This window comes from Scylla paramamosain, chromosome 9 (genome assembly GCF_035594125.1).
Source record: "Scylla paramamosain isolate STU-SP2022 chromosome 9, ASM3559412v1, whole genome shotgun sequence".
Lineage (NCBI taxonomy): Eukaryota > Metazoa > Arthropoda > Malacostraca > Decapoda > Portunidae > Scylla > Scylla paramamosain.
The window spans coordinates 12205001-12217500 of NC_087159.1; the positions used below are offsets into that span (position 1 = coordinate 12205001).

Sequence of the window (12500 nt, forward strand, 5' to 3'; positions counted from 1 at the left end):
TAAATGCGATAATTTTGGTGGAGGAGGAGGAGGAGGAGGAGGAGGAGGAGGAGGAGGAGGAGGAGGAGGAGGAGGAGGAGGAGGAGGAAGGAAAGGAGATGGAATAGAACAAGCCGATGACGGAAAACCGGATCTATGTTAGCAGAGAAGGGAAGAGAAAAAGAATGGGGAGGGGAATAATGGGGGGCAAAGGAGACGGCAGGGAGGGAAAAGAAAAATGAAACAGAAAAAGGGTTATAGGGAAGGAAAGCAGCAGGGGGTGAGAGAGTTGGGGTGAAGGAAGCACCTTGTGGGGGAGATAAGAGGGGGCTGATTGACGGGGGGAGGAGGGAGGCTGCGGGTGTTGGGTGACGGCAGCGGCGGCGGTGGTGGTGGTGGCGGCGACAGAACGGGGGCAAGGGAAGGGAAGCGGGAGGGAGGGGGAGGAGGAGTGAGAGGAGGCAGCGTCGGCGGCATGAGGATGGAAGGATGCACAACACTTCCAGGGCGTAGGAGGAGGAGGAGGTCCAGCGTGCGGGCTGTGCAGGACGGGGCGGTGTAGGGCGGGTCAGGGCGAGGGCAGGGATAGTTACCATGATGGCTGTGAGGTTCCCGGGGCAGGGGCGACGCCCAACACCAACTATTTCGTCTCAAGGCTGGAAGGTAAGGACGGCGGGGCAGCCGGTGTAGGCGACGAGCGGCAGCAGGTGGGAGGGAGGGGGGGCACCAGGCTCAGCTGAAGGTGCCAGAGGAAGGTTGGGCGGCTGTTGAGGCTGCAACACTCCGGCAGGACCCCAGAGGCCACCACTCCTGCGCAGGGCTGGGGCTGCAGCGCCACCACACACCGCACAGCACACGCCATACACAGCACCTCGCCGCCGCCCCTACAGTCCACACGACCTCGGGAAACACGCCCAGAACACCACAAACTAACCATTGATTTTTGGGCAGGACGCCGCCACGCACGGACTCTGCACGCTGCCGGGGTTTAAAGGGAATGGAGTGATGGCCCCGCACATCCCATCCCGGCCCCCCACCCCTGTGGCACTGCCGGCGACACCTGGCACCTACGTATTTGCGCTCGTCACGGGGGCACCTCTCCTGGAACTCGTCCACCCACTACTGGGGCGCTGCAACCTTGCACCGGGACACTGAACCCCTTACTGTGACAAACCACCTGTGCCGGGGCCGCGACCCATCTGTGATGGGAAGCTGAACCACACCACCAGGAAATCCAATCTCCACACCGGGACACTGAACCACCTGTATCGTGACACTGACAGCTGTGTACCCTGAAACTGTATCTCCCTACCAGGACCATGGACCACATGTACTGGGACACTCAACCACCTGTAGCGGGACACCGAATCATTATACCGGGACATTTATTTACGCGTAACGGGACAATCAGTCACCTCTACAAGGACAATAAGCCACTGTACCGGGACAATACTTTTAAACCACTGTACCATGACAGTGAACCGCCTGTCAGGAAACAATGAATCACCTGTACCGGGAAAATGAACCACCGTACCGGAACACTAAACTACCTGTAGTGGGACAATAAACTACATGTACCGGTACAATGAACCACTGTACAGGTACACATGAACCGAGACAATGAACCTCTTTACCGAGATACTAGACCACATGAACCGAGATAATTAACCACTAACGGGACAATGAATCACTATAACCAGACAACGAACTACTGTACCAGAACAATGAACCACTGTACCGGGGCACTAAACCACCAGTACTGGGACACAACTACCTTTACTGGGACAACGGACCGGGCAGACTCACTTCCACCTCCGCAATATAACATTTCCTCCCTCTGAAGTGAATTTTTCTCCCAGGAACTGGTCTCAAGGGCCTCATCACGCCGCCCCTCCAGTTCCCGCCTCGAGACTGAAGGGATGAGGGAGGAAGGGAGGCAAGGAGGGAAGGAGGGGAAGAAGGGAAGACGAAGGAAAGGAGGGATAGGAGTGAAGTAGATGAGACAGGAAAAAAGAAAAGTAGAAAAGCAAGGAAGGACAGAATAAATGGAATAGAGGATGAATAGAAATGGTGAAGGAGAGGAAGAGGGCAAGGATGGATAGAAGGAGTAAAAGGAGAGGAAGTGGGCAAGGAAGGAAGGAGGGAGACAGAAAGGTATAGGAGTAAAGAGGAAAAACGCAAGGAGGAAAGGAGGGGGGGACAATAAGGGAAGGAGGAAAGCAAGGAGGTATAGAAGAGGAGAGGGAGGACAAGGAGGGAGAAGAAGGAAGGAGGAAGACAAGGAGGGATGGAAAGAGACAAGTTGAGAAGGAAAATAGCAAGAAGAGGAGGGATAGAAGGAAGAATGGGAGTGAAGGAGAGGAGGATAGAGGGGGAGGAAGAAACCAAAGAGGAAAGAAAGAAGCCAAGGAGGAACAGAAGGAAAGAAGGATAAGAAGGAAGAAAAAAGAGGGATGCAAGGAGTGAAGGACAGAGGGAGACAGGGTGAGAAGAGAAATGGAATAGAAGGAAGAACAGAAAGAAGGAGGGAAGCAAAGAGGAGAAAATACAAGGAAGAATGAAAGGAAGGAAGGAGGCAAGGTGTGAAGAAGGAAATGAAGAAAGGAGAGATAGAAGGAAGGAGAGCAAGAGGAAAGGGGGAGGCTAGGAAAGGAAGGAAGGAGAAAGACGAGAAGTGAAGGAAGGAGGCGAAGTCAGAAGTAAGAAAGGAAAGGAAAGGACGGGAAGAAAGGACAGGAAGAGGAAAGGAGAGAGGCAAGGAGGGAAGGAGGGCAGAAGGGGGTAAGATGAGTAGCAGTGACAATGAGAGGTAAAAAAAAATTAGGGTTTTGAATATTAATCTCTCTCTCTCTCTCTCTCTCTCTCTCTCTCTCTCTCTCTCTCTCTCTCTCTCTCTCTCTCTCTCTCTCTCTCTCTCTCGTCAAAATATGTACTTATTAACATATCTTTCTGTTTATCTTTCTATTTATTTCCCTGATTAACGCTTTCCTGAGCCTCAGACACAATTGTTCCAAGTGAGTGGACTTCCTGGCGAGGCGCGGCCACTGTGTCCCTCCAGCGTGATTCCCTGGGTTTGATTTCTACGCTCCTTCAGAGTCCTTTGTCTTTTCTGGAGGAGGAGGAGGAGGAGGAGGAGGAGGAGGCTGTGTGTTTGTGTGGGTGGGTGACTGGGTAGGTGGGTGGGTGTATTTCCTTCCTTGACCATGACGTTTCTAAGTGAAATACGCCTGACTATTGAGGAACACTTTCTTTTGTCATCTCTCTCTCTCTCTCTCTCTCTCTCTCTCTCTCTCTCTCTCTCTCTCTCTCTCTCTCTCTCTCTCTCTCTCTTTAATAATCCCGAGTCAATATACAGAGGCACAAATACCATGGCCAGTGTTCGCTATTAGCCTCTCTATTGAGCAGCTTACGTGTATCTGCCGCTGACCCGCTGCAGGGCATAAAACTCATCACTGTCCATTCAGATAACTAACACACGGCTGCCTCCTAACAAGCAACCCTATTTCTTACTTTCGCTTAATCCTATTGCCTGCATTTTTACGCCCAGCATATTAACAACAATCACTAATCTCTTCGCTTACTTCATGCTGCGGGAAAAATAATGCTGACGTCTTCATTTAATACCCTACTAAATCAACGCCACTTCTTTGTATACTGTGGTACTGAAAAATATTGCAGTCACCCCTTTATCTCGTGTGTTAAAAGAAATGCGTGAGTTACCCGTCCATGTGCTGCTAAGTCTCGGGGAAGGGAAGGTAAGGGGGAGCTGCGCGTTGCTTTTCAAAGGTTTCGTAGTTTATATTCAGTCGCTTGAAGGAGATGGATCAACTTGAACACTAAGCAGTGTTAAGGAAACATCTCAAATATATTTCTCTCTTTGGTGATGTTGATTTAAACTTTTCTTTCCTGTAACAATGTGGAGAGAAAGCGAGGGTATGCTTTTCTTTTACTTTCTGTCCAGTTCTTTGTTTTGTCTTTGTGTCCACATCGTTCTTTCACTGTCAGTAATCCATTGATAGTGGAAGTAAGAGTAGCTCTTTAACTCTCAATAATTCATTGGTAATACAGATGAAAGTAGGAATGATAGTAGTAGTAGTAGTAGTAGTAGTAGTAGTAGTAGTAGTAGTAGTAGTAGTAGTACACAAGGTATATTATTCAAAACGTTCACGTAAACGAAACACTCTCTAAAGGGAAAATGAAACATGAATTTTATCACTGAAAAGAATAAGAGAAAAAGAAAAATGACACACACACACACACACACACACACACATACACACACACACACACAAACAAACACACACAAAGAAAACCAGACAAAGCACAGGTTACATATGTTTATTCAAATAGATTCGATACAAAAGATATAGAAATCTTAACATCAAACGGTAGGCTTAAAAACAACACTAAAATGAGATTCTTTGGTGTGCAGGACAACCCTGCTGAACGCTAAGGAGACAGGTGGACACAGGTGGGGGCGCACTGAGAGGGTGATGGGGCGGGCGGGTGCGCGGGTGTTCCCCATAAATCTGTGGCCCTACAAACACTAACTTTTTTATCCGAAACTAAAACTCTTAAAACTTACCCCCATGGCTTGACGCGGGGGGTCTGTGGTGTGTTTTTATTCACCCTCTGTAAACGTTACAAATAAAAGTGTTTGAAAAATTCTGTTTTTTTCTTTTTGTGTGTGTGTGTGTGTGTGTGTGTGTGTGACAAAGTCGTGTTCTGAAAAGACGTCTTGCGAATTATGATGATTTTTATTTTTTCTTCATTTTCAAGACTGACTGAAACAAGTAACCAAGTTTCTTTCAGTGTAATGCAAGACAGATTTACAGACAGACGAAAAGATAGACAGACACAGACAGACAGACAGACAGACAGGAGGGCGGACTCCAATCACCACATCCCATGGTCTGGAGTCACGCCATTGCATGTCGGTCATTATCACAGAAAGAATTAAAGTATAAACGAGGTGATTCGTGTCAAACAAACATGACAAGGAAGGAGGGGACAGGGGTGGAGAGATGGGGGGGTTAGTCCCTTGTCTTTATATATATTTTAATTGACACTGCTGTTGGTAGTTATGGCGTGAGACGGGCGACAGGACAGAACATGACTGGACAGGCGAGAAACGGTAAGAGTGAGACAGAAACTGCGGTGAGAGGAAGAGGGGTGGAGGCGCACGGAGGCAGGATTTGTAGGGCCCGCGGAGGAGGGGGGAGGGAGAAATGCACAAAATAAAAGCTTGAATGTTTGTTGTCCGCGGGGTGAGGCAGTTATGCAGTTGTAGCGGCGGCGGTTTTCATCACCATCGAGTATGTAAGTGTGTGACAAAGCGACAAAGGTCAAGGTCGGCGGTAGTACGTAGTGGCTGTTATTTAAGTGACTTGATAATCTGGGTTCCTAGGAGCTACATAAATATAGTAATTATTTCTTTATTTATATTATGTATATTTATATTATGTATATTCCACGGTAAGAGGAGGATGTGGAGGTCTGGAGTGAAGAGAGACAAGAAACGTGGATAAACGGGAACCAGAAGGCAATGCGGAATTAATGTACTCGAAGGCCCGGCACGGGGACAGGAAGGAGTTGGGCTGACTCACTGTCGCGGGACACACTCACAACGTACCACATGAAGCAACACAAAGACCAAGTAACACCATCCGCCCTTACTCCACCTTCCCCTCCCCATTCCTCGCAGCCAGTCAGCCCAACCTTCGCCTCCCCCCATGGCCGGAGAATGACGTATGTATGTATATCTATGTACAAGTTATACACAGCAGACCAGGTCACCGCGAGATGCTTGGAGGGGGGAGAGGCGGGTGTTACAGAGGACAGAACAAGGCGTTACACTGCCCATGTTGGACACTGACGGTGTACAAGGGAGGACTCGAGGGTGTGTGTGTGCCTGTCAGAGATGGGAGATGGAATGCCCAAAGGTGTCTACAGGAAAGTAAAGATGCGCTGGCGTGGTACAGACTTTCGGCAGCAGCGTCAGTGTTGTTGGATCGCCTCAAAGGGAACGCTTCACCGTGATAGTGGAGATGACAGTGTCCCCTCATCAGGCCCAAATTACAAAGTTTAAAAAGTAGTGCAAGATATTTTGTTTATGCTGTCTACGACCTTTATCACACTACCTTGAGGCCAACAGCGGGGCCGTAAAGAAGCGTGAGAGAAGCATGAAGCTTGAGAAGTCTGTTGAGTAACAGCTGCGGCAAGATTCGCTAGAGTGGATATAATTTTCTTTTCGCAGCACAATAAATGACGCTTAAACGTTACGTCTGCCTTGCGGCGACCAGATATCCTGTACAAAGTGACAGAATTAATACTATTTTATATATATTGTTATCTGTGCGTCGCTTCCTTACCATTAGGGAGTTATTATGAGGCTGGCGAGGAGCGGGTCACCGGGTCACCGCCTCCTGGCCGAGGCGAGGCTCGCCAGGCTCATCCACAAGTACTATTACAGTCAGTAGTACGCTAGTCACACGCTCAACTAGTCCCTAAGCTTAGTAATATTTTCCTCACGTTATAAAAAAGTCACTATGGGAGCTATTCTTTGTCGTGGAGCTTTGTCGCCTTCGTCGCATCATAAATAATTCACACTATCGATTACGTTTCCATTATTTATCACTTTATGACGAATTCCCACCAAACGATAAACAATGAACTACTTCCATATAAAAATACTCTGCGAAGGCCTATGTCCGTCACACACGTGTGCGAGATATAAACTATCATAAAGACACAAAACTGCGACACATGAAAACGCAGCCAGTGACTCCTCGCCCCTGGCAGGAGAGGCAGCGTCGCCGCTGGCTAAGGTCATAACATTGGCACTGAATTTCGGATTGGTCGAGAAGAAAGATCGTTTACAAAAACTGTCTGCGGTATAGATATAAACAGTGACCTAGAACTAGACTAGTCTCTCGTCTAGCTCGCGCTCTTAGTAAAATATATAAACTAATATTATGGCGGCTAAATGCAGAATACATTATGTGTGTACAGCAATGAACTCTGATATAAAAATAATTCTGCTTTGAGCGGGCAGAGACTTAACTTTGTATCAAATAATTTAAAGCTTGTAGAATATTATAAAAGAAATTACGTTCAGGTAGCAATTGTCAAGGTCAGAAGAGCTTTGTAAAGGAGCCTCGACCCCCGGACCCTTGCAGGTGTGAGAAGGAAGATCACGTGCTTCCTGGGATGTGAGGGACAGTTAGAAGCGGGAGTAATCTGGAGAGAGGAGGGCTGTTTGCTGCAGGCAGGGTCCGAGGCGGCGAGGCTGTGGCACAGAGGGATGGAGTGTGGGGGAAAACAATTCTGTAAAACAAGAACCTAAATAGAGAGAAAGGTGAAGGGAGTGAGGGGCACTAGTGACGTCATGACCTTGTTTTGATTATGAGTAATTCAGGGAAGAGGAGGAGGAGGAGGAGGAGGAGGAGGAGGAGGAGGAGGAGGAGGAGGAGGAGGAGGAGGAGGAGGAGGAGGAGGAGGAGGAGGAGGAGAAGAAGAAGAAGAAGAAGAAGAAGAAGAAGAAGAAGAAGAAGAAGAAGAAGAAGAAGAAGAAGAAGAAGAAGAAGAAGAAGAAGAAGAGGAACACAGTGAAATAGAAATAATGATGAAAGACAACAAAAATAGAGAGGAAGGGAAGAAGGACCATACAACATTAGATAACCGAGACGAGTGAGCTGCAAGAGAAGGAAAGAAAGGAGTAAAACAAGAAGACAGAAAGAGTGCAGCGGACAGACAAACAGACAGACAGACAGGCAGGTGTAAGCTACGTTCAAAGGGTGTGTAGGAGGAGAGTAGAAAAAGTGTGCTGTCTTCCATTAAGCGTCCTGCTGACATGCTCTTCATTCTTCGCTGGACAAATAACACAAAAACTCAATGTTAAGTCTTTTCTGCTTCACGATCCATTGTTTCTTATTCTCCTGTAGGTGGCTGGCCGTCGGCGACCCCGGGAAAGGAGGAGGAGGAGGAGGAGGAGGAGGAGGAGGAGGAGGAGGAGGAGGAGGAGGAGGAGGAGGAGGAGGGGCGTGGCAAGGCAATCCCACCTGACCTTTGATGACCCGACAGACGGACGCGGCACTCACCCGTCCCACACCCTGACGCTCACCTGGCGCGGCGCTACGCCCTTGCCACCACGCAGCACACGCCTTACGCCATGCTAAGTCTCGTCCGCTGGCTCGATGCCGCCACCTTCGGGAGATTCCCGCTAAGATCTCCTTCATTTGCTTATAACGTGACTTGCAATTTCATAAGATGCGACAAGAATTTTAATAACAAACTGTGCGGCGGAGTTTAAATTATTTGGTGCCCGCAATGTTACGTGAATGTTCTTTCTTAAGTTTCCTGTTAGAAAACTGATTATCTTTTCGAGGAGGTTAAAAGGTCAGGATATTTTGGAGAATTTTGAGGTACAGCACTCTTCCACCTTCCCTGGGACAGGCGGCGGTGGTGGTGGTGGAGGTGGTGGTGGTGGAGGTGGTGGTGGTGGTGGTGGTGGTGATGGTGGTGGTGGCGAGCGACACAGGCTGTCTGTGCTCACACCGAGCAGGGCGGGGCGGGACGGGGCAAGAGGAAAAGCCGGGCTGGGGTTTGCAGATTTGTGTGTTTGTCGTTACGTGTACATTCTCTCGTCTCTCTCTCTCTCTCTCTCACTCTCTCTCTCTCTCTCTCTCTCTCTCTCTCTCTCTCTCTCTCTCGACCAATCAATCAGCAAGCAGCCGCGGTGTGCGGACAGGCGAGCGCCATGGCAAGTCAGGGTGAGGGTCGGCCGTCAGGTGTGTTCTCTGGCACGCGGGGCATCCAGGAAGAAGGAAAGGAGAATATGTACGTAGTAGAAATTTTGCTGACGGCGACCATGTTCTGAGGGGCGCCACCCAGCCAGCACTGTGTGTGGATGACGACTTCCTCCTCAAGCCAACGATTTCTCTGGGCCGCAGGACTCAGACGTAGGCCACCCGAGGCGGGAACTTTCGCGGTGCTTGTCGCTCGTCCTCTAGACTCCGGAATGGCGAGAGCTTTTGCTGGAGCTTTTGGAGGACGACTTGGAACCCTTTCTTGGTGCGCCGTGGTGACGCTCCAGCAGCCCTTGGGTTTCCAAGGGAGACGTGGGTGTCAGAGATGACTCCGGCGTAGAGTCGATGGGCTCAGTCGTTGCCTCTCCGTCGTTCTCGTCCTCTTCCAGGATGCGGGAGAGCACAGGCTCCATGGAGGCCGAGGGATTCATGACCGACTCTTCCTCGGGTGGTGACGCGCTGCTGGTGGCCTCAGGTTCCTTGCTCAAGGGGGAGGGTTGAGTGTTTGGCTTCAGTCTTCTTGGTGGGTGTCTTCGGGCCACTGTGAGCGGTCTTGGCCGGTGAGTGGACGGCCACACCGTTTTGATTAGGCTTATTGCGCCGCTCGCGGGTAGGCGTTGACAGTCCGCTTTCCGCGTCCCGCACCAGCCGGTGGCCAGGACTTGGAGCGCGCGAGAGGCGACCCTTGATGTACTTGTTGAGCTCCTCCTCCTCGTTGTTGGAGACGAAGCGGCTGATGGTGGTGAGCACGCCGCCCAGGAATCACACAGAAGCAGCCGGTACCCAGCAGGTCGTTGCGTCGCTCCGGCGTGGGTGCCTTTTGACGTAGCCGGGCACCAGGGACGTGATGGTGAGCATGAGGCCGATCACGATGAACACGGAGCCCACCGTGGAACATGGTCACCTGCCCCAGCAGCCGCTTGTTCTCCCGCTCCTCATTAAAGTACACCCGGCCGTCCAGGTGTGACCACGGAGGGCCGCGGCGTGGACAGCGACGCCCCGCTGGCCCGCCGCTCCTTGGCCCGCCGTGCATCCTCTCGCCTGGATCGCTGCCGCCTGATGGCCAGCGCCGACTGCACCGCTTGCATCTTCACCATCCTGCGACATGACTACACGTTAGTAACCATCCACAACATGGACAATAACAAAAAATAACAATAAGTGACATCGTAACACTTCCACAAAATGGAATACACATGTATTTATGAGCACAGGCAGTGGGCGAGGGCACAATGAGTGAGTGTCCTATGAGTCATATGTGTGGCTTTCCCTCCCCTCGTCCAGTCCCCCGTGGCCCTCAGGACTCCTTGCTTTCAATATTCGTGTTATAAAAGTTGCAGGCAGCTGTCAGACATGGAAAGTCTGGCCAGTTTATGAAGGGAGAGAAAAAGATCAAATATAAACAGCATGACATCCAGTTGCACTTCAATACACCACACAGTGCTGCACACACACACACACACACACACACACACACACACACACACACACACACACACACACACACACACACACGAGGCACCAACGTTCCTTCCTCCGATACCACCCTCTCACGTTTCCTCTCTCTGCCACCACCCTTCTCCCCTGCTACAGCTCGTCTCCTCGTGCTCGTCTGCCGTCACTCCTTTATGGTCGGGCACCACTTAGCCGGCGCCAGACCCGTGCTAATGAGAACCTGAGGACGGGCGGGGGTGGGAGAAGGAGAGTAGGGAGGAGAGGAGAGTATGAGGAAAGTAAGGAAGACGGGTGAGAGGAGAAGGAAAGCGAGGACACAGTGAGGAAGAAAAAAGAATACGAATGAGCAGAGGAAAGGGAAAGAAGAGAGGTCACGGTGCACGAGAGGGAAAAAAATAAAAGGGAAAGGGGAAGGAAGGGAAGACAAAGTGAGGAAGAGAGAAATTGAATGGATGAATGATGAGAGGAACGAGAAGGAAAAGAGGACACAGAAAAGGGGAAAAAAAAGGAATGTGGGAAAGGGGTGTAAACAAGTCAAGAATGAGAGGAAACAGGGAAAGAGAAAGAAAGACAGACAGGAAGGAAAGGGAAAAATTGAGAGGAGCGTTGAATAATAAAGAAAGAAAGGAAGAAAAGAATGAAAGCTAAAGAGGGGGAAGGAAGGGGTGGACAAGGAAAAAAAATAAAAAATATATATATGAACTAAAACAAATAAAAGCAAGGGAAAAGGAATAGACTAAGAGAGAGAGAGAGAGAGAGAGAGAGAGAGAGAGAGAGAGAGAGAGAGAGAGAGAGAGAGAGAGAGAGAGAGAGAGAGAGAGAGAGAGAGAGAGAGAGAGAGAGAGAGAGAGAGAGAGAAATTAGAGGGGAAGGACAATTTAAGTCAGATAATTTAAGCGGGGACAAGAAATAACACGCATAAAAATAAATACACCATTTAGTTTAACATTCAGGGATGTGAGAACATTTTTGTAAGAGAAAACGGAAGGAAGGAAAACGAAAGCAACAGCCGCCCCCCTCCCGTGTGTGTGTGTGTGTGTGTGTGTGTGTGTGTGTGTGTGTGTGTGTGTGTGTGTGTGTGTGTGTGTGTGTGTGTGTGTGTGTGTGTGTGTGTGTGTGTGTGTGTAAATCAGAAAGTATACCTGGCTTACACATAAGAGTGTTTACAGGAAGCGAGGATGAAGTGAAGGAAAGCCGATGAGAGAAGGAAGGAAGGAAGGAAGGAAAGAGAGGAAGCGGGAAAGACGAATAACTGAGAGGGAGGAAGAGAGGCAGGAAGGATGAAGGGAAAGAAGGAAAAAATATATGCTAGGGTGACTGGGAAACCACAGCGAGGAAATATAGAAAGGGAAAGAGAAAAAAAGAAAGAGGAATGTACGGGGAAAAGAAAAAATATTAAAATAGGATACGAATGGGGAGACAAGAATGCTAGGAAGAAAAAAGGACGTGGTGATGAATGAAAGAGTAAGAGAGAAAAAGGAAGGGACGATATGAGGTGATGAAGGAAAGAAGATAAAAGAAGAGATGGAGAGATGAAAGAAAGGAAAGCAAAAAGGGAAGAAAGGAGCAGAGATGAAAATGTAAAGAGGAAAGAAAATAAAAGGACGGAGGAGATGAAGAGACGACGGATACGAACGAAAGGAAAGAAGAGGAAGGGGAAAGTAAGGTGATGAAGGAAGGGAAGAAAAGAAAGTAAACAAGCGGACGGAGAAGATCAGGTGATAAAGGAAAAGAGGGAAGGGTAAGATGGGGGCGAAGTGAGGTGTTTGAAGGAAAGGACGGAGGAGAAAGATGGGGAGAGAAGGTGAAGTGTTTGATGAAAAGGAGGGCAGGAAAGGGGGAGGGTGTAGGAGTGTTTGTGGATGTTTTGAAATTTTTGAGTCCTTAGCTGAACCTGATTAAGGGAAATCTTTTGAGGTTCGAACCAGTTTACAGGCGAAGGAACGAAAGTGATGATGGGGGATGGGAGGCGGGGAGGGGATGAAAAAGCCCAGAGGCAGAGGGAGCGAGTGGAGGAAAGATTCGGAGGATATACATACATACATAGTAGGCATAATATTCCTCCAGCACACACACACACACACACACACACACACACACACACACACACACACACACACACACACACACACACACACACACACACACACACACACACACACACTATTTACATGAGGCAAACACACAGTTTCCTTAACAATACCTCCCTAATGGGCTGGGTGGAAATATAATAACTCTTCATAGCAGACAATATTTGCT

The 12500-nt window shown here is 49.2% G+C and overlaps 1 protein-coding gene and 1 pseudogene across 4 annotated transcripts in view; both read right to left on the reverse strand.

The window, feature by feature from the left end:
- The window catches only part of LOC135103624 (UV excision repair protein RAD23 homolog B-like), a 46136-nt gene extending 43957 nt beyond the window's left edge, over positions 1 to 2179 (reverse strand). Inside the window, exon 1 of one of the 4 annotated variants that reach the window (XM_064010126.1) lies at positions 573 to 2179. In XM_064010126.1, coding sequence (XP_063866196.1) covers positions 573 to 575 — 3 coding nt within the window. In that variant the 5' untranslated portion in view covers positions 576 to 2179. The remainder of the gene's footprint in view (positions 1 to 572) is intronic. The other 3 variants (XM_064010111.1, XM_064010116.1, XM_064010119.1) reach the window with 3 other exon arrangements.
- Positions 2180 to 4300: 2121 nt separating this feature from the next.
- Positions 4301 to 12500, reverse strand: part of LOC135103625 (uncharacterized) — a 108677-nt pseudogene continuing 100477 nt past the window's right edge.